The sequence below is a fragment of the Sorex araneus genome, chromosome 2 (genome assembly GCF_027595985.1).
Source record: "Sorex araneus isolate mSorAra2 chromosome 2, mSorAra2.pri, whole genome shotgun sequence".
Taxonomy (NCBI): Eukaryota; Metazoa; Chordata; class Mammalia; order Eulipotyphla; family Soricidae; genus Sorex; species Sorex araneus.
Window position 1 is genome coordinate 270,953,391 of NC_073303.1, and position 23,067 is coordinate 270,976,457.

At 38.8% G+C, this 23,067-nt stretch overlaps 1 protein-coding gene across 1 annotated transcript; it reads left to right on the top strand.

Moving 5' to 3' along the window:
* Nucleotides 1–17,046: 17,046 nt before the first annotated feature.
* On the top strand, nt 17,047–18,141 carry CUNHXorf58 (chromosome unknown CXorf58 homolog). The gene has a single exon (XM_012936177.2). The coding sequence runs from the start codon at nt 17,047–17,049 to the stop codon at nt 18,139–18,141; it is 1,095 nt and encodes a 364-aa protein (XP_012791631.1).
* Nucleotides 18,142–23,067: the final 4,926 nt, after the last annotated feature.

Consider the following 23,067-nt stretch of genomic DNA (forward strand, 5'->3'; position numbering starts at 1 on the left):
AATTGACTCTAGCAGGCCCCAGTGATGTCTCCATTTGTCCCTGTCGCGTGCTAGTGTAGCCCAATGATATCTGCTCTCTCCAGGAACAGGAAGAGCCTCAAACCATTCATTCAGGGTTTTAACGAAGAAGTCTGACCATCTCATTGGTGGGTGGCCACACGGTCTTCTGACGTCCCGTGAAATCCAGTCGGTAACAGCTCTAGTCCAGCGGTCGTCTCTGAATCGAATTACATGACCGGCCCATCTGATTTTTGATGCCTTGGCAAACGAGACAGCGTCCCTGATTCTTGACCGTCGACAGAGGTCAGAACTCCGGATTCCTTCTCTCACTTGAGTGAGACGTGATACTCCTAGTATAGCTCTTTCGATTCCTCTTTGGGATACCCTAATAGCGTTCTCATCCTGTTTTTGTAGGGCCCAAGTCTTTGAGGCATATGTTAGTGCAGGAAGAACGGTGGAATCTAAAAGATGTGCCTAGAGTTGGAGGTTGTTCGTCCTCTTAACCACCTCTTCGACACTCTTGAATACATTCCACACTGCTCTCTTCCTCCTGTGAAGTTCTGGCGCCAAGTCGCTCCTCATGTTGAGTTCTCAACCCAGCTCACATAGCTGCTGCATTCGGAGATGTTCGTTCCATTGAGAGAAAATGGAGCATCAGGGACTAGTTCATTTTTCATGAGCATCATCTTGCTGAGGTTCAGCTGCAATCCGACCTTTCCACACTTACAGTTGAAGTCGGCCAGACAAGAAATTAGTTTTTATTTGTGTTATTAAACTCCCTGCCTGTGTTTTCCATTTACTTCATCAAGCCATGTACTATGCTGCTTTTTGACTCTTATATTTGGATATGTTGTTTATTAACTCACTCCCTATATATCATTTATTAACTCACTTCCTAAGAGTGTATGGAGTAGTGAATGCACTACTAATCTCTATGTAATGAACATAGAGATGAAACTGTTGACAATCAAAATTTTGGAGAACAAATGTAATAAATAGTATACTTGGGGAAAACAATCTCTTTGCATCACAAAACTAAAATAATAGGCAGGCCAGCCCGCATAGTATCACACTGTTCTCTCTTATCTGATTCCGGTGACCAAGTCAGTTAGAAACAAATTAAAACCCCCACAGCACAAATGAAAAACTCAGGGATATGTATTCAAACTAGAGAAGAGCAATAAACCAAAGAGTCCTAAAACATGCATTACTCTTAAATTGTATTTGTTTAAGACAACAGCTTGCATCACTATATTTTTGAGTTATAAATTTATGTCTCCTCAAGATACCTGTTACCATACCACACCCACCACTAACACACCAATGTCCCTTTCTTGATGCCCACCAGACACCTCCCTGCACCCGCTCTGCTAACCATTGTTCTGTGTTCTGAGTCTCAAGACTCTACACATTTATTTGTGGGACCTGGGAATGTGGTACCAATGGTAGAGCACATTTCTTGGATGTCTGAGAGCCTGGGTTAATCCTGGCCACCGTGTGGCACCCCCCAGTCCTGCACTTCCTCCTAGAACCCTGGGGGAGGAGCCTTAGAACTCTCCTTACTATAACCACCTCCATACGATTTACCATATACAAACATTAATAGGGTAACAAAAACAAATCATCTCCTTACTATAACCACCTCCATACGATTTACCATATACAAACATTAATAGGGTAACAAAAACAAATCATCTCCTTACTATAACCACCTCCATACGATTTACCATATACAAACATTAATAGGGTAACAAAAACAAATCATCTCCTTACTATAACCACCTCCATACGATTTACCATATACAAACATTAATAGGGTAACAAAAACAAATCATCTCCTTACTATAACCACCTCCATACGATTTACCATATACAAACATTAATAGGGTAACAAAAACAAATCACCTCCTTACTATAACCACCTCCATACGGTTTACCATATACAAACATTATTAGGGTAACAAAAACAAATCACAATGCGAGTAAAAAGAAAAGGGGCAGGTTGCATTTTAGAGCAACTCAATGGACCTTATACTTTCAAAGTTGCATGTCAGTTAAGTGCTTAGTTTTTTGTTTTGTTATTTAAAACATGTGTGTCAGCAGGGGGGGGGGCTGGAGTGAAAGCACAGCGGGTAGGGCATTTGCCTTGCACATGGCCAACCTGGGTTCGATTCCCAGCATCCCATATGGTCCCCCAAGTACCTCCAGGAGTAATTCCTGAGTGCAGAGCCAGGAGTAACCCCTGAGCATAGCTGGGTGTGACCCAAAAAGCAAAAATAAATAAATAAATAAATAAATAAATAAAACATGTGTGTCTATTCTGCCCCAGATATTTTGATGAGCATGCAAAAGATGACATCGTTACCCTGAGTCTGGGACACATCTTACTGTTTCTGATAGAAACTGACACCGAAAAGTAAGGATTGGTGTCTTCGGGGTATGAAAAACACCATTGCAAAGTCCACAAAGCACTGTCTGAAACAGTTTGATTCTGTGTCTTAAAATGGTATTTTCATTTCATAGTCAGTCTGCTTTTATTCCACAACAAAACAGAAGAAACTTTCCTTAAGCTCTGGGCGGACAGTCTCTGAGATCAGTGTTTCTCAGCCTTTGTCCAACTACCATCACCTTCCAACTTTCTTTCCTCTTTGTGTCCCTCTCACAGATTTTCTAGTTGACTCCCTGGTCTGATACAGTGATACTCTAGTTATGCAATTTTTGCCCATGGCCCACTTGGAATATCTGGGGGTGGGCACAGGACTCTGGGTTGAGAAGCATTGTCTCAGAAGATCTTTCCCAAGACCACTGCCACATCCATGCTGTGGACAGTGACTAGCTACACTTTCCACATATAAAAAGAATTATTTTTGCTACAGATTTTGATGCATTTTAAATTTGTAATGATGATGCAATATTTGCAACATGTAATCCCCATATGCTCATCTTGAAGTAATCAAATGATTCCAATTTTCTCTCTTTCTCTTCTTCCCCAGTCCCCTTCTGTTCCCTCTCCTCTTTTTTCTTTTGGTCTTCCTTCTTTAATTGTCTAGCTTTCCACTCTCTACACCCATCCCTTTATCTTTACTCTCCCAAGTCAGAAAGAGAGCCCTTGAGAAGTTTTCACAATTTAAAACTCACACGTCCTGGGCTGTAGTGATAGCACAGCAGGTAGGGAGTTTGCCTTGCACGCAGCCAACCTGGGTTCAATTCCCAGCATCCCATATAATCCCCCAAGCACTGCCAGGAGTGATTCCTGAGTGCAGAGCCAGGAGTAAGTCCTGAGCATTGCCAAGTGTGATCCAAAAAGCAAAAAAAATAAAATGAAATAAAAAAAAATAAAATAAAATAAAAACCACATGTCCTTAAATGATGATCAAATCCTAAAAGGTTCAAAGAAGTTTCAAAACCCATGTCATTGGAAGAATGAAGATGAAAATCCAAGTTATTATAGGGGCTAGTTAAAATCTACTACTTGTGAAACAACATCCCTTTAGAATTTAGCAAGCAGAAAGTCCCTTCCTCTTGAATCAGATCTAAACCCAGTTACCTTGGCTAGGCTCTCTAATCCCTGTGAAATCAGGACTCTAGTAGCATGATGCTTGCCTATGTTGCAATAGCACATTGCAGGCAAATGGACAGGGTGGCCCTCACTAGCCTCATAGTACCCGACTCTCACCCCTTTCCAATGCCTGTGGATTGACAGCTTCAAACTATTCCGTGGCTATGTGGGATAATCATGTGGAAAAATGAAGCATGTCTAATCGAGGGACTACTAGAATTTCTGTGTTTTGTTAGTTCATTTGTAGGAAGTCTAAACACATTCTGAAAAACACACCAGCAATACTAAAACACAGAGCATGTCCACCCTATGTGGAAATACGTTTTGAACAACTACCATGAATACAGAGCAGTTAAAAAGGCTTGGATTTCGATACAATGCCTGTTTATAAATAACTGTGCATTTACTTCTAATCTCAGTAAAAGAACAGAACATTTATTTTTGATTTTTTATGGTTTTAAAACAACATGCATCAAATGTGCTTTAACAGTATGGAACTTCAATCAAAAATTAATAATTTTGATTTTTATAATGCAACAAAAATAGAAAAATATTGTACAATTTTAGAAATCTGACCTTTTGTACATTAAGCAGAATACATTTCTGTGTGCATGGTAACAGAAATCCACAAAGTTTTTCAAATGTAAAATCTTTGAGATTTTCAAATATACTGGTGATACATTATGTAAAAGGTAACTGCCCTTGCTGTTGTTCTGATTTTCAAAGTTTCTAAGAGTTATCTGAAAACTCCATGATATGACAGATTTTTCCCACAGCAGGGTAAAACTTCCCGAAATCTGGGTGCATGATTAGGCACCATAATTTTTCCCACACATCAGGTATAAATGATTAAATTATCTTCATGAATATGAGATTATGCATGCAAAATAAACAAATTTAAATGTGTATACAATTACCTGTAATCTGGAAATGAAGTACATGTTGTTCATGAACTGTAATTATTTGCACTCACACATGGAGATTTGAGGTGGGATAACCTCAATGACTTATTAGACACAGTTCCTGTATTGCCACAGCTCAAATTTGCCAGTGTTTCTGGCAAGTAGACAAAAAAAATAATCCTTTTCTGCTCTTTTTTTAAAAAGTCAAAGTTTTGAAATTTATTCACTCTCACTATAACCTTCAGAGACAAGATTTTATGAGCCATTAAGAGAAATTTTACTCAATTATAGAAATTATATTAACCTAGAAGGCCTGATGTGTTTTTCATAATTCCCTGTCATTCTTTGCCTCTCCAATAAAAAGGACTTCCAGCTAACCAATAATGGGCTTCTTTTTAACACTAATATTTCAACTTCTTGACTGTTCTAAGTTTCTCCAGCGATAATATCATTTAAAATGTAATTGTTGCACTCAAATATTTATTTTATTTCCTCGAACTATTAAGTTTTCATGAGACACTCATAGAATCTTTTGTTTCATGGACCATAAATAAAGCCCCAATCCACCACTTCAGCACATTTCTAATTGTAATCCACGGCGTAATGTTATAGGCCATTATACAGATGTTTTCTGTTATTGTAAGGTGGCAGACAGTGACATTGAAATGTGTGCTTGCATTAGAGACATAGTGTGAACTCAATCACGAGCCCTAATGTAATAGTTTAACTCTAGAAGCCCAAATTTATTCAGCCGTGTTTGCCCTTCATGTAAATCGTTACACTTGAATTCTTGGGAAGAACAAGCCAGAGAAAAGCACACGCTTATTTCCCTAAATTAAATGCAAACAAATAGACGAGACTGCTGTTCTGACTCACACTTCCTTGTATATCTTTGTTCACAGACACGACCATTGGTCTTAAGCAAAATGTTGATAGGAAAAGTCCCTAAGTTACTTTCTTTGCAGTTACGATGAACCTGTACTTGCCACTCGGTGTATAAAACTGGAAGTCTGAGGTGGGTTGCACCCTGGTATTCATCTTCCTGAGGAAGAGATGAACCCCAAATACAGAGGCAGATGTTCTCACTCAAAGCTCCTAATGCACAACTTCATTCCAAGAAGTTGTACATTAGGAGCTTTTCTTAGAAGTTCGCTAGGATTTGTCCTTCCTGCTGCTAAATCCAAGTATGGGATGTGACAAATCTGTTTTCTTGGTCAGTTGAGAAAGAACTGGACTCATTTCAAGACTATGCTCAGATAGTCCTTAAGTCTTCGTCCAAATGAAAGGTTGGAAAGGAAGAAGTACACGGACACCCCAAACATTAAAGCGGATTGTGTCAATTACTTTTTTCCTTGTATTCCCTGAGAATACAGGTAACATTGAGATGAGATTTCAGGGTGCTCGGCGCTAGGCCTGGACTTTGTCTGATTTTTGGCCACACTCGGCATATTTGGGGCTTACTCCTGGCTCTGCACTTAGGGATCAGCACAAGTTGGGTTCAGAGGACTGTATGTGGTACTGAGATCAAACATAAGAGGTCTACATGAAAAGCAAGCACCTTAACTGGGGTACTAGCTCTTTGTCCCCTAGTTAGTTTTTAGGGAATAGTTTACTAAATCAACACAAACTCAAATAATACTTCCTGACCACTCAGCTAAGTACCTACATTAATATGCCTCAAAACAAAGAACATCATGCTCATTCTCCAGAGGAAACAGAAAGATTGTGCTTATGAAAGTTCTTTGTAATAATTTTCTGTTAACCTATCACAAATCCATGGAAACTTCATGGCTTCTACCAACTCCCACTGATGAACTGAGGCTGATCTTTTAAACTGTGAGATAATAGGATTCTTCTCTCCTTCTCCTTGTCTCACATGACTAAAATCAAAGTGATCATGAGAGGCTGGAGGCTTCTCCAGAAGCTTTGGGGTAAATGCTTCAATATATTCTTGAAAATAGCATAACGATTTTAATTCCCTTATATTTCTTAAGGGAATTAAATATATTTCTTTGTGGGCTGGAGCGATAGCACAGCAGGTAGGGCGTTTGCCTTGCACGTGGCCGACCCGGGTTCTATTCTCTCCACCCCTCTCAGAGAGCCTGGCAAACTACCAAGAGTATCTCGCCCACACGGCAGAGCCTGGCAAGCTACCCGTGGTGTATTCAATATGCCAAAAATAGTAACAACAAGTCTCGAAATGGAGGTGTTACTGTGCCCGCTCAAGCAAATCGATGAGCAACAGGATGACAGTGACAATGACAGTGACACAAGGGTACTTTCAGAATGTCCAAATTCTTGCCTGCACAGTCTCCCAGTATGCTTACCGCACAGTTAACTCACAAATTCCTGAAAACTCTGGAACCCGGTACATTATTCTCATGTTTGCTACTCATCAAAACTAAATATTTATATTTAGATCCACTTTTCTGTACCATTGTCTTGAAGAGAGACCCCAGGCAGAAAGTCAGCGTAAATATAGAGCATCTCTTTCTACTTCCTTGTCTCAGGTCTCTCCGATACCTAAAAGTTAATTATTTCTTGAATATTGGCCTGCACATATATGTAAGTGTAGTGCAGCTTTTAGTTGTTTTAGAGAGGAGGGTATGTTTAATTCCTATTGCTTCCTCATGATCAGACTAGAAGGTTATCTCGAATATCATTAGGCTACATTCTTACATCTATAATCCCCAGCCTATTTTTTTGTTTGTTTGTTTACCGAGCTCATAGAACGACTCCAGTTTATCATGCTTTGATAGCTGGCTCCTTATTATTCCTTCAGATTTATTTCTCATATTTGTCTACTGTACAAGCATGTTTCCCGTATCATGTATTATGCTCCCTTGCTGTCCAGTCTTCTCCTATGTTACTCTCTTTTCCTAAAATACTCTCCCCATGTCCATCTTCTTGCAAGGGGCTATTGCTCATGCAGGTCTTTAATCTCTTGTTGTGTGTTAATTTTCTATTAAAATTTTCTCTAGCTTCCTCAGTGATCTGAGGAATTCCCATCCCATATATTTTGATAAAATTCTATAATTTCCCTCTAAAGAACTATATGTCCCACGTAAAATAATAAGAGTCTAGTACCTATCTGTTTCTTATTCACCACTGAGTCATCAGTGCCAGTCATTTTATATATATATGTACATATATGTATACCTATATCTATATTACATATATGTGTGTATGTGTATTTGGAAAAACATATTTTATTCCAAAAGCATGCCTTTATTTTGTCTCAACTTTTTGCCAAATTGATTTTATTTCAAAAGCAAAACTTATTTTGTCTTAATTTTGTAATGTTTTAATATTGCCACGTTTTCAAAAACTATCTTAGTGACAATATCTAATGTCCTAAAACCAGAATATATTATGATACATGTGTTAATAAGATTGCTTTATATTCTTCCTACAAACTAACATTAAACTAAGGAGATTTAACAATTCAGATTCCCGAATTTTTGAGGAAATGGAAGGCCAGATGTGTTTGCATTTATGTTTTTCACATAAAATGTATTTGTTATTTATTGTTTTCTCAAAGGAACAACTTTAGGTTCATTTTTAAGAGCTATATCCTGGTCTAAAATTATAACATGATAGAGTTTAAGTTTATAGTGTTTTGACCTTGAATAGGAAAATGGCATGGAGTGCTTATGATATCTTTATGTATAAGTTTGAGAATCATTAAGAAGCTGTCACTCTCCTTTCCCCAGCATCAATTACTCTACTCTGGATTTACTTCCTCCACTCTGTATAATGAGCCCCAGAGCGCCTTTCATTATACAGAAGGCACATATTCTTCACTTGCGGTCAGTGGGATGTGGTTAATTTGAAATCACTTAAACTATTATATCTGTCAAGTGTAGTTATTTTATTTTCAATTCACATCAGTGTTTTAGTATGCATGTTGGTTACTGGGTCAAACTGGCAGATTAATTTAGGAGCATTCAGTTGCAGGCCTCTTCATCACTGTCATTAGAGGCAAGCCACCGAGCAAAGTTAATACCTGCCCATTAAAATTGATTGCCAGAGATATCACTCTTAATGTAAACAATAATGTATAGATAAGAAAAATGGTGATGAATTAGCAATCATGGTTCATCACTCCTACAGTATTGGAAGGGTACATTTGGTTAATGGAAATATTTCAGGATAATTGGATTTTGAAACCAACAAAATGCTAAAAGAAACCTTCAGGTGCTTTAAGATAACTGGCAATTTCTAGACTGGCTTCCATTGTTTTCTTCTATAATTCTTAGTTATAATAGATTCCAAATATAGTACGTTAATCTTACATATATGTACATAGATATGTGTGTATAAATGCACACTTGTGCATAGTGATATTACATACATATGGAGGGATGATTTGAAACTATTTAAAACCATAAAAGTAAATATATTGGAAAAAGTTTAGGTTTTATTTTCAAGAGTAGAACAAGTAGAACAAGAGTTGACTGGTTCAGTCAACCCAGTAATAAATGGCTGGGCATTAGTAAATGTAAAATTTCAAATGACTGGGAAATATGCCACCCCAATAGAATATGTACTATGTTAGTAAAGTGGACATGTTCAACATGTGTACCTATAGTCTCATGATTTATAATATATCCAACAATAATGAGCTTTTGAAAATCTATAACTTTCTTGGAAGTTTTGTTTAAAAGTTAAAGCTCTAATAGCAAAGACAAAAAAATCAAAACAACAAAAAGTTAAATGATTCACCAGAATTTCATGGCCTCTAAAAGGAAGAACTCTGTACTATGGCACCAGGGCTTTGAAGTTCTACCTCTTTTATTGAAGTTGTAGGACAGCGGGAAATAGGGCATTGCCTTTATTCACAGGCACCTAGAAAACCGTAGCCTTCAAACATCAGTGCAAAACTGGGTACCATCAAAATAAAAAAAAACAAGCAAGTCCAAGAAGACCCAGAGATGTACGTATAGAAGAGAGCCACATGATACCTTCTGACCAGAGCAGAAACTTCAAAAACTATTTCTTTGAACTACTACATGATACTGCATCAAGGATGAGAGAGCAAGTATTGCTCGCAGACAGTTGTGAGACCATTGCTGTCTGGGGAGCGTGGCTCAGTATCTAAGCCGCATCCACATTGCTTTACTGATACTTCAGAAGCATCCTACTCCTGGCCTCTGACTTTTCATCCTTTACAACATATGCATCTATTTTAAAAGTCACACATTTTTACTCCACTAAATAAACCAGAAACATGTGCGATACAAATTGTTTTAAGTCAGCTAGATTTAAAAGGAAAGAAGGAAACTCAAGCTCTTTATTTAGTTCTAAAGCTATTTAGTTCTACCTGTATTCCTTGAAGGATGTTTTATTTTGGCTTCCCTGATTTACCCTTTTTAGCTAGGGAGAGACAAGTAATTTTGCTTCTTGGGCATTTCAAAGATTATGTTTAGTGGTATACAATTAAGGAAAGGAGACTGTTTTAAAATAAGTGTCTTTGAAACTATCGAATCTACAGTTAATCACTGAGTGGTTAGGTTAAAAGTATAAAATTGGAGTCATCTTTGAGGGCCTCTAAAATGAGCTTCTACTCATGCTTGTTTCTGTGGAAACTAATCAGTAGGATGTTAACGGATACAACATTCTCAAAAGGATTTTTATAGTCAGGTTGGAGAAACATAGGATTAAACTGTCAAACTAATTTTTGTGTTTGGTTGCTTTCGCTGTGCTAATATCCAAGTGAGCCCGGGATATTCTTCTGCAAATCCATCGAAGCGGGGACGATAGTCCTGAATAGGAATAGAAAGCTAACCCAAGCAAGCTGTTGAGTTTTCTCTGATCCAGCTTTCCAAAATCTTATGTTATTCATCAGAATCATCTCTGAGGCTTTTCTCAGCTCTGTTGGAGAAGAACAGCCAAAATAGGGTTTTAATTGGATGATCTTCATAAGCTCCAGGCATAATTCTAAACTGATCCCCCGGTTAAGAAACACTGCTGCGAATATCGTCACAAGTTTTATTTCCAAGTTTTATCCCCACTTACATCCCAATCCATCTAGTAATTTTCTAGTTGTTGTTGTTTGTGGTACTCAGGGCTTATTCTTGGCTACTCCTAGCTAAATGCTCAGGAGTGACTCTCAGTGTTGCTCAAGTGTCCATACATGGACTGGGGTTGAATCAAAATTGCAGCAGCCAGGACTGGAGTGATAGCACGGCCGGTAGGGCGTTTGCCTTGCACTCGGCCGACCTGAGTTCGATTCCCAGCATTCCATATGGTCCCCCGAGCACCGCCAGGAGTAATTCCTGAGTGCAGAGCCAGGAATAACTTCTGTGCACTGCCAGATGTGACCCAAAAAGAAAAAAAAAATTGCAGTAGCCATGTGCAAGGCAAATGACTCACCCCTGTTTAATCTCTCCAGGCCTACTCATTCTCCCATTTTTTTTCAGCTCAATAGAATTAAAATGTTCTGACTTTAGAAAGCCAAAGACATAAGATGACTTTTCACAATAATATTTGCTATATATATCAACCTATTAAAGCTGAAGCTATATTTTTTAAATAATCAAAAACATGGACAAAGCATAATGCCCCTCTTTAGGACTTCCTTCCAAATCTAACTGAGGGCCTGGAGGGGAAAATACAGGAGTTAAGGCACTTGGTTCCTCAAGTAGTGCAGCAGTGATCTCTGAGCACCTCTGGATGTGACACAGAGACACAAAACAAAACTTCAACTAGATTCTTGCATTCTAAAAAAAAATCAAACAACAATAACAAAAAGCCAATCTCCCTTCTTCTACAAATTTCTGTTCATATAATTTAAACTTATTTAAATGTCTGGCACGATAGCACAACAGGTAGGGCGTTTGCCTTGCCGGACTACCTCTACTATGGTGTATTTGATATGCCAAAACCAGTAACAAGTCTCACAATGGAGATGTTACTGGTGCCCACTCAAGCAAATCGATGAACAATGGGATGACAGTGCTACAGTGCTTATTTGGTCTAACACAGTTGCACTTATCTAGCACTTCAGAAATTATTTTATGGGGATGGGGCTGGAGTGTAGCATGCCCATGGCCTAACATGATTTAATCCCCAGCATCCCACAAGTTCCCGCAAACACCACCAGGAGTGATTCCTCAGTGAGGAGCCAGGTGTGATGCTTGAGCATTGCTGGGTGCATACTTGTATGATAATTTTTTAATAGATAAATGTTCTAGTAGCTGTTTTTCTGTCCTACCTAAAGTTTTAAATTTTTAACTCAAAGCTATAGTGGCTTCCCCCAACACCATGCTTCTTTTTTTTGGGGGGGGGGAGGGGTAATTTTTTTTTATAAATTTATTTATTTATTTTTAATTAGTGAATCACCGTGAGGGCACATTTACAGATTTATACACTTTTGTGCTTATGCTTCCCTCATACAAAGTTCAGGAACCCATCCCTTCACCAGTGCCCATTCTCCACCACCAGTAAACCCAGCATCCCTCCCACCCTCCCCAATCCCATCTCCTCCCACCTCACCCTGCCACTGTGGCAGGGCATTCCCTTCTGTTCTCTCTCTCTAATTAGCTGTTGTGGTTTGCAATAAAGGTGTTGAGTGGCCACTGTGCTCAGTCTCTAGCCCTCATTCAGCCCGCAACTCCCTTCTCCCACATGGCCTTCGATTACATTATAGTTGGTGATCCCTTCTCTGAGTTGTCCTTTCCCCAGAATGTGAGGCTAGCCTCCAAGCCATGGAGTCAACCTCCTGGTACTTATTTCTACAGTTCTTTGGTGTTAGTCTCCCACTCTGTTATTCTATATACCATAGATGAGTGCAATCTTTCTATGTCTGTCTCTCTCTTTCTGACTCATTTCACTCAGTATGAAACTTTTCATGCCGATCCACTTAAATACAAAATTCATGACCTCCTTTTTTCTGACAGCTGCATAGTATTCCATTGTGCTTCTTTACCCTGAGATGTTGAACAATTTCACGATAACTTCCAGTAAATTCAATCAGCTGATAAAATGACAGGTAGATCCATGTCTCTGCTGAAAATATTGCACTGATAAAGCCAAGTTGTCTGGTCTGATCCTTGGGGATGAGCAAATTCACTTTGCTCAAGGCTGTCCCTGAGACGTTATCCTGACTTCCTGCCGATGGGAGCCACCACAAGGAAAATTAGGGTTAGAGATGGGAATTGTGGGTAAAGTTGAGTCAACTTCTCCCCACTGCAGGAAAATAAGACCAACTCTGAGGCAGCTGAAGGCAGTTGAAGCCTTATCTCATTGTGCTTTAAGAGTAAGGGCATCAGCAGTTATTGTTGTGTTAATCCGTTGTCCATTTGATGCTATTTGTAGCAAGAAAGATAGATGTGCATTGAAACCCAAAAAAATAATGCACCAATTTATAATGTTTTCACTACCCATTTCCAAAAAGTTGGCCAGCTGCTGAAATGAAAAAAAAAGTGACTATAAGCAGAGAAAGTAGATATAATTTATTAATAAAACAAAACCATTAATACATGATATATCACTTTTATTTTTACTTATTAGGGAAGTAGCAGTTAAAATTACAAAGGCCATACAAAGAAATTGAGAAACTGGAACTTTTAATGAGGAAAAATCTGAAATAAAGTGCAAAATTAAATAAGAAATTGAACAAAGTCGTATATTAAAACAGTTTTACAAAACTGTACAATAGGCTCAGTCAGATTAAAAGCTGTATTCCCTTCGAGCAGATTCGAAGAGACTAGAGAGCTTGAAACACTACCAGGAACGAGTTCTAATTCTGATATTCTTTTATAATTGGAAACTTGGTGAGGCGTGAGCAGCAGGGTTTTATTTTTCAATATGAATTTAATGTGCAAGCAAATTTGAGAAGCAGCCCCCTAGGAAATGACACAGACTTTTTACAGGATTCGGAACAACTTCTCCCAGTATCTTTCCATGCAAAAAAAAAAAAAGTGTCACACTGTCCAGCAAACAGCCTATGGGAGCTGATTGAAATTCAGAATCCCAGCCCCCAGGGAGATACGCTAAATTGAAACCTGTTTGAAAAAGTGGGTGCCCATTAATATCTGGAAAGCACTTTTCTAAGGTGGTATTGTTAAGACTCATTAACATCGTTTATCCCTTCTAAGTTTCAGATTTTTTCAGCCCTGGGATAAAACCAATAAACCACCACCCCATTAAAACAGTGAAAGTGAAATTGATGAGTACCTTTAAAAGGACCACAAATAAAACCTTTAACAGAAGGACGTGAATGTCTGCTGAGAAAGAAATAGGCTGTAATCATGTGTAAGTCCCTCAGTGGATTCTCAGTCACCTGGGTACCGGGGTGACAGGACTTGGAGGTTTTCAGAAGACCGAGGTGGGTGCATGTGGAACCAACCTTAAGGTTAAATGTCATGTTTGGGGGAGTTATCGGTTACCTTCCTGAAGCTGTGAGTTGGGGAGTGGAGAGAAAAGAAAGGGTATCCTACAGGTGCCAACCATTTAGCTACTAGCCAATCATGTGACAAGCAGAAGCATTATCATCAAGAAAAGAAAATCAACAAAATACTGTGTTGAATGCCTAACAGAACAAAACATAAATTTTTCAAAGTGGTTATTTACTTCCCCAGCACCATGTTGATGAAATTCTGAAGGCCTTTAACATTCACTACATTTTACACAAGGTACCCCCAGGGGTTCATTGCCTCTTGACTGCAAGTTAGGACACAGTGATAATAGAAGAATTTTTAGGTAGATATTGACACTGCAGAAAACATGAACGATCTTCTAAAATGACAAAAAGGAGAATTGGAATTAGAAATAGGAATTGTGAGTGCAGTAGAGCCAACTTTTCCCCCACTCTAGGCAAATAACACCGAGTCTGAGGCAGGTAAGGTTGCCTTACAATGACAGTGAGATGGAATGGGTGGAGGAAAGACTGGGATTTAAAATATATTCCAGGGGGCTGGAGCCATAGTACAGCGGGTAGGGCATTTGCCTTGCACACGGCCGACCCAGGTTCGATTCCCAGCATCTCATATGGTCCCCTGAGCACTACCAGGAGTAATTCCTGAGTACATGAGCCAGTAGTAACCCCTGTGTATTGTCGGGTGTGACCTCAAAAAAGCAAAATTAATTAATTAATTAATTTAATTAAATATATTCCAGAGAATTTTATCTCCATCAATAAGCACTAGAAATGTATACCTTTAGCTTTCAAAATAACTGCCAGCTCTTTAATTATTTTATATCACATATTAATTTATTAGATATCTATTGCACACAGTATATTTCAAAGTTTGCAGTGGTGAACAAGACTATAGTCTTTGCCTTCATGGAGCTTATCATCTGGGTAAGGAACAAGGATAATAAATAATGACTGAAATAAATATCATGACAAAGCTTGATAGCTATAATACAAAATGGCAATTTGATAAAAATTATTTAGTATATAAAAATGATATTTGATATACAACTTTGCAAGGCATTCTTAGTAAGTTTCCATATCATAAAATAATTTTGATGATTTGCATGAATTAGTGTCAAGTGCAGTTGATTTTGATAAACCCCTCACAACTCTAAAAGCTGCTATTTTTTTTTATTTAAATTTTATTGAATCACCATGTGGAGGGTTACATAGTTCTCAGGATTATGTCAGTTATACAATACTCAAACACCCTTCCCTTCACCAGTGCCCATATTCCATCACCAACCACCCCATTATACCTCCCGCCTCCTCCCGACCCCCCAGTCCCCGCCCTTGTAAGTGATAAGTTTCACTTCGTTTACGCTTTATCTTAACTTGGTTACATTCCATGTTTCAACACATAACTCACTATTGTTGCTAGGGTTTCCCCCCAAAAAAGAAAAGACAGTCCTACTGTCAAGGGAGCATTTGATAGTTCTCCATTGCTGAGAATGTAGAGATATTAAGTCCCGCTGTTTCTTACATAACTTTTCTATTTTTTTCCCCCCTCGTCCCACGCCACCGAGTTCACGCCTGTTTAGTAATCACCACGCTGCTTGACAAAGGGAAAAAAAACGAAAAAGATGGTTATCTCCCGTCATCATAAAAGCTGCTATTTTTTCATCTTATAACACTGTTATCACATAACATAACATCACTGTTATAACACCTGATTAGTGTTTTTGTTTTCTTCTTAGAGGCTCCATCTCTGTATGGAATTCTATCTTTTGTTTTCAGTGGTTACCTGCAGAGTTTTTTCTGCTTATATATCTGACTTAGCTTTTTTTTATTTTTTATTTCACATACATGGCACTATTTATGTTACCACTAATTTGATCTTTTCAATGTAACAGTAGCTTCTAGATTATTTTATTTGCTTTCTTTCTGTGGCTATCACTGGGCGATGTTATATGGTGTTTGTATCTTTATGACTTATTTGTGAGCATAATACCCTCTTAAGTCTATCAGTGTTGTTGCAAATGACATCATTTCCTATTTTGATAAAAAAGTATTAGTTGTTTAGATAAATGAGATAGTGATTATCCAGTCTTCTATTGGTGAACATGGGTTGTCTTCCAATTCTTGGCTATAGTAAATCATGCCACAATAAATGTGGGGTGTGACTATGTCTTAGAATTAGTGTCTTTGTATAAATACCCAGAAGTGGGAAAATGGAATTGTCTGTAGAATCTCCACTCTGCCAACCCAAATGAGGCCACCAGTTTGCATTCTTAATAATAGTGTATAGAATTTCCTTCTTCTTACATCCTCTTTGATACTTAGTCTTTAGATAATAACAATTTTCACATGTAGATGGTATCTTATCATTTTGATTTGCATTTAAATAATCTGAGTTGATGTACAGTTTTCCATGTGCCTGTTAGCCATCTGTATGCTTTTGGATTATAACTGTCTCTTAAAATCTTTCACCTCTTAATAGGATGCTTTTAAGTTTGATACAGTCACAATTTTTTATATGTTTTCGATTGGAATTTAATACCTCAAACAATGTCATTTACAGGAAACTCTAAATAAGAGAACCACAGTGACAGAAGTCAGAAAAAATTTGGAAAATTTACCCTAAAAGGAGCACAGGAGAATTTCTGTATCCTATGTTAGTGCACTATTATCAAAAATAACCATGCATACCCAAAAATTGCACTTCACTGTGCTTAAATGAGCATTTAATATTTATGATGCTACAACCCGCACATTGTTCTTTGTTTTTGATTATTCTCCGATGTCTCTTCATCACCTATATATAAGTGAAAGGAGCACCATCCCTGAACATGGTGTAATCATACTCTGTGATTTAATTTAGTCTTCTGGATGCTGATGTACGTACACTGGTGATTCCCCAGCTCTTTTTGCTGACTTGACATCCCGAAGGATGCCAAATTCCTGGACGTACTCCCTAAACACATTTTTTTTTAAATCTCAAAGACAAACCCATTCCGAGGCTCCACACTGAAGGCGGAGGGGAGCGGAGGTACCAGGCGTCCGCAGCTCCTGAGCTACTATTATTGGGCAACACCGAGGACCAGAATCCTGACGTCACCCTGGCCACGCAGAGGCGCTTGATCAATTTACCGGCTGGCCACTCCTAACGGCCATGCGGAGGTTGCCCACTGAAGCTGGCTCTTCCTCGTAAAAAAGTTTGGAAGATGAATAATCACTTTATGAGGTCACTTTCTTCCCTCCCCAATTCATCTAATGTGGTCTGGAGGAAAAAACCAAGCACAGAATGGCCTAGAGGCATACCCTCCAAGCTCTCAGCCACCCACAACGAGAAGGCACGAATAATACAGAGGGCGTGGCTGGCTTACGCGGACAGAGGAATATTTCAACTTCTGAAACACACAGTGTGTGCCGTGGAGCATTATGTGGCTCACGAGATACTGAAGAAAGTGAGCCCCGCAGAAGGTGAGCTTGTGAAAGATCCTAGCATGAAGTGCAAAGTCCGATTCCGATTTGGTGGGGAAACGTTTCCACCTTACATTGTCTTTAAAATTTTTCTGCATACTGATGGCCATGGATACAAGTATTTCTGTGGAAGGAATATACTGAAGTCCTCGACTGAGGCAGTAGCTGATTCTTACAGACTTATGGGGAGAAACAAATTCTACAATCAAATGATGGAAGATGAGCGTTTTCACCAGAAATTTAAAGTCAGCGATGAGATAGATGTTATCACAATGAAAGATTACATGCAGTATTCCAGTCTTTTAGATAATATTCCTGCATCTTGTGGTGGCAGAAATAACCATTGGCGTAGATTAAACCTCAAAAACATCCCCAAGACAATGATGATATATGACATAATTGATTTTGTGCAATCTGGAACAGTTTCAAAACGTTTCCAAAAAGAAATGAAATTTCTGAAACAGAAACCACAGTCAGAAGAAATGCACCAGCAGCAACTACAGATTATTACTGATGTGAGGATCTGTCAACCAACAATTCATGTACAACTGCCTGCAAGACAAGAAGCCAAAGAAGTTAAATATTTGGGCCGGAGATCTAAGCAAGCACAAACAAAAGTTGAGAAAATGAGAAAAGCGTATAAAACACCTACAAAGAAAACCATGAAAATGGAACCGGAAGAAAAAGTCATTCTCTCTACTCCATCATTTACCCTTGTGAAACTTAAAGAAACTTCATCAGGTATCAGTGATGATGAGGACTTTGAAAAGGAAGAACAAGAATTATTTCGTTGGTGGCAAGACTTGGTCATTACCAACATTTTAGATACCAGCTAATTGATTAAAAATAAAAAAGGTCTTCTTATTTATTTGTAAATTTTCACATCAACAACTAGAAAACTGTAAAACAACATCTTAGAACACCTTAAAAAATTAAAAATAATTGGGGGCTGAAGCAATAGCACAGCGGGTAGGACATTTGCCTTGCACTCGGCCGACCCGGATTTGATTCCCAGCATCCCATATGGTTCCCTGAGCACCGCCAGGAGTAATTCCTGAGTGCAGAGCCAGGGGTAACCCCTGTGCATCACCGGGTGTGACCCAAAAAGCAATAAAATAAAATAAAATAAAATAAATAATTAAAAATAATTAAAACATAACAAAAAAAAAGTGGCCCATTCCACAAGTAACTCATTCCACAAGTAGGCACAAGTCACAGCTTATAAATAAACAAAAATAACTTTTTTACTACTTGTCCAAATTAGCATTACCAGACAGGGTGTGGGTAAATTAGGAGAAATGTATTTATCATAGGGAGGGGAACAAGAGAGTTCAGGTGTTGATTCATAATGATTCATGCCTGAAACATAGCATTCAATGCTATTTAAATTTTAAAAAAAGAGTATTGAGAATCCGAGAGATAATAAAGGAGGTAAAGCACTTGCCTCAGTTCTATCCCCAGAGCTGAATATGGTCCCTTGGGCCCCATAAATATGTATGTTTTGTTGTTGTTTTATTTTTTATTGAAAGGTTCAATGGGATTTTTGCAGCTTTTGAAATTCAGGTGCCAGGTCTTTAGATGGCCTTTCAATATCATCAAGACCCTGTCACCTGCTGCTATGTTCTAACCAAAATCAATCCTTCCAGAGGATTTTTCACTGCTTTCCTCCCTGAGATTCTCATCATCCTGATCTTTGTATCAAGGCTCTGATTATTATGCAGTTATCATTGGATTGTATCTCATTTGACTTCCCTCCCAAATATCTTAATCCGTCCTGTACTTGCTGATTATCTATCTCTCATACTAGATTTAAAAAGGGAGAGCTTATCTATCTTCTTGTCCTTATGCAGGCATCCAGAACATTCTCTTTACCGAAGAAAACATCAATCAAAATTAAAGTAAATGTTATACTTATGTTTGATCCATAATCACAGGTAATAGGTTTAGATGCAAAGATTTGTGATGCGGGTCTTTGTAACAAACTAGCAACACTGGAAAATTATTAAACATGCTTAAAATTATTAAATTTTAAATTATGATTAAAATTTCAAATTTAAGTTATTAAACTAAGGGATGGGAGGGGGACATCAAATGACAGAAAAAGAAATCAGAAAGAACATGGGTGGCCATGCATGCGAAATATTTCACGTGTGAAGTTGGCCTCTTCCTGTTTCTGCAAAAAGCAAACAATTGTAAGGAGAATCAAATGAGGAGCAGGAATTGCTCATCCCTGAGCCCATCTGGAGAGCGAGTACAAAGAGAGACTTAGAAGAAAGGGGACGAAAACATGCTGGGGTCACAGAAGGAAACGGAGTTGAAAGGAGGGAAGGAATCTGCATTCTGAGTCATTTGGAACAGAGGAGGAAGGGGGAGACGTTATCTGGAGACGGGTTCACCAGAAGCAAACACACGGAGAAAGAAGTAGACATCTGTGAAAGTCTCGTGCGCCCCAGATCTGAGGGGGCAGATGAAGATTGTTTATGTAGCACAATAAGGTGTGGGGAGAAGGAAGGAACAGGCTTACATGGAAACACATGCTCTCCCAGGCTACTTGAAAATAAAGCAAGCAGCGAAGAGAGAGGGAGAGAAACATCTGTGCTGCACGGGGCAGACCACCAATAGTGAGGCAGGCTGGAGGTAGAGGGGAAAGGCGTACACAAACAACCTCGGACATTATGTCTTGTCCAAATGACATGCAAAGGCTCTGGGTCTGCATGTCATCCTCTGGTGGGTCACTGGGAACTCAGCCATCTGGGACAAAGCAAGGATGAGGAAATACGCTGCTCTGGTATTTCTACCGTTCTGTGAAAATGAAATCGCATTTCTAAGTTTTGCTGGGGCTATGTCTTCCTCTTGCTTGGAGACAAAAATCACTTTGGAGGTTTTTTCTTTTTTTCTTTAAGAACATTGTGCTTTTATTCCAGATCTATGGTACCAATCAAAACAGCTGGATTTCTCATCCTTTGACCAAAGATTTTTTTCACAGCGTAGTAGCTTTAGACAGTTTATTTTATGTGAGTCAATGATTGTAGGATGTTTTCTGTGATACACAGAGTGGTATCCTTTCTGGAATATTCATTCTCAGATTACATATTAAAATCTTACCATTATAGTTAAAACTGGTTATGATATTTAAGTTTCTATATCATAGCAAATTATTCAAGTATTCACTATCTGCTTTATACTACCTATACTTTATTCGTAAAATGAAAAGTCAAAAGTTCTAAATCAAACTTAGTGAGTAGCTGGCATACGGCTTATGCTAGAATTTCATTGATACAACTTATTATAACTTATATACCCAGCTACATGGATGATCTCATCTTCACACAGATATAAATAGCACAATGGAAATCTAGGTACTGTCATCTTAGGTTTGTTTCTCAATAGTGACAAAAAATGGAATCCAACACTCCTATGAGAAGTACTGACTCCAGCCCAAAGATAGAATCTTAAGTTTGTCACACTGATTCTGTTTAATAACAGAATAGGTCATTAAAAATACCAACTTAGTTTTTACAAACAGGTTTCTCATGCAAATAAGTCCACTCCAAAAACTAGTCAAAGAGGAACCCCCCCCCCCCAGAATATGGCATATGAGATCAGAAGCTATTTAGGAGAAATAACTGCATAGAAAACACAATGCAAACACAAGTGAAACACAAAGAAAACAATTGATAGAAGTGTTCTGTAGTAAGAATGACAGAGACCTAAGAACTTACAGCAGAAAAAATAAGCCAGGTGGGGCAGGCAGAGAAAACATAGATAGCACCTTAGTAAATATGGCTTAAGCGTGGTGGAAAATGAACTCAATAACCCTAGTTTATAAATTAAAAAAAAAATAGTTTGTTTTGCAGCAATAACAAATCCAGTCCAGGTTACATTGAAAAAGTTATTCGTGATGTTCAGCCATTGCAGGAATTCTTTGCACACCTCTTTCTAAACAAGCCGCACACCTCTGGAGATTGTCCTGCAAGGCCCAGATAGCCCCTTCAACCAAGCAGCTTCAACCTTCTTAACAACCAGTAAGGTTCTTCACACCCGTCAGTTCCTCCTTCGAGCAGAGCACACCATATTCAGTCCCTTCCAATCCTACAGGACCTTCTGGGTCATCCGGTTTCTAAGAGCATCTTTCTCTGACCATGCATAGCCCGTGGTTTCCTATTACTGGGGTGTAGTACACGTGATGAATACAACTGCCAATGTCCAGTTAACCCGCCTTCACCATGGTAGCACATGGAATGATCTGGACACAAACCAAAAGAATACAAGAGAAATAGTGTAGAGTAGTAACCTTTTAACCTCAGTATATCCTCCTCAGTGCCACTATTCCACAGACTGGTGGCCCAAGAGAGACAAGAATAGATTGACAGAGTTACAGGAAGTCTGCAGGAAACATTATCTCTAAAAGCAGTAAGTAGACTCTAAATTCCAGCTCCATAGAAAATCTCTGTTACCAAGGTATTATGGATTTTTGATTAAATTTAGATTACTACTTACACAAGCAAGATCAGGAGGAAGAAAAGTACTTCCCCCATATGGGTGATAAAAACAATACCACACTGAGAAATATTATAGCTCTCTAAAATTGTTACAGCTGAAGCCAAAAAGAAAGGTGGGAAGAAATTTAAAGGGACATCATCAGGGAGATGCAAATCAAAACAACTATGAGATATCATCTCACACCACAGAGACTGGCACACATTCAAAAGAACAAAAGCAATCAATGCTGGTCTGGATGTGAGGAAAAGGGGACGCTCCTTCACTGTTGGTGGGAATGCTGAGTGGTTCAGACTTTCTGGCAAACAGTATGGACAGTCCTTCAAAAACTAGAAATTGAGCTTCCATATGACCCCGCAATACCACTTCTGGGAATATATCCCGAGGATGCAAAAGAGAACAGTAGAAATGACATCTGTACCTATATATTCATTACAGCACTGTTCAAAATAGCCAGAATATGGAAACAACCCGAGTGCCCTAAAACAGATGACTGGGTAAAGAAACTTTGGTACATCTACACAGTGGAATACTATGCAGCTGTTAGGAGAGATGAAGTCATGAAATTTGGCTATACATGGATAAACATGGAGAGTATCATGCTAAGTGAAATGAGTCAGAAAGAGAGGGGCAGACATAGAGGGACTGCACTCATTTGTGGAGTGTGGGGTAGCATCACATGAGGCTGACACCCAAGGACGGTAGATACAAGGGCCAGGGGGATTGCCCCATAGCTGGAAGACTGCTTCATGAGTGGAGGGGAGAAGGCAGATGGAATAGAGAAGGGATCACTAAGAAGATGATGGCTGGAGGAACCAGTTGGGATGGGAGATGCACGCTGAAAGTAGATAATGGACCAAACATGATGACCTCTCAGTGTCTGTGTTGCAAGCTGTAATGCCCAAAAGTAGAGAGAGAGTATGGGGAATATTGTCTGCCTTAGAGGCAGGGGGAGGGTGGGGAAGGGGGGTATACCCGGTATATTGGTGGTGGAGAATGTGCACTGGTGGAGGGAAGGGTGTTTGATCACTGTGATATTGTAACCCACACATGAAAGCTTGTAACTATCTCATGGTGATTAAATAAAATTTTAAAAAATTTTAAAAAAAGAAAACATAGAAATTTAACTTGTTCATGAAGAACAAAATCACCAAATTGAAGTTGAAAACTGAAATACTGCAAAACTAGGCAACCTACCCAGGGAAGACGAAAGCCCCAATCACATCCCACTTCAGCCGAAGCCCTGAGCAAATGTAAAGCAA

What these genes read in the sequence shown, in the direction of transcription:
- CUNHXorf58 (XM_012936177.2), top strand. Translation starts at nt 17,047, where the DNA reads ATGAATAATCACTTTATGAGGTCACTTTCTTCCCTCCCCAATTCATCT.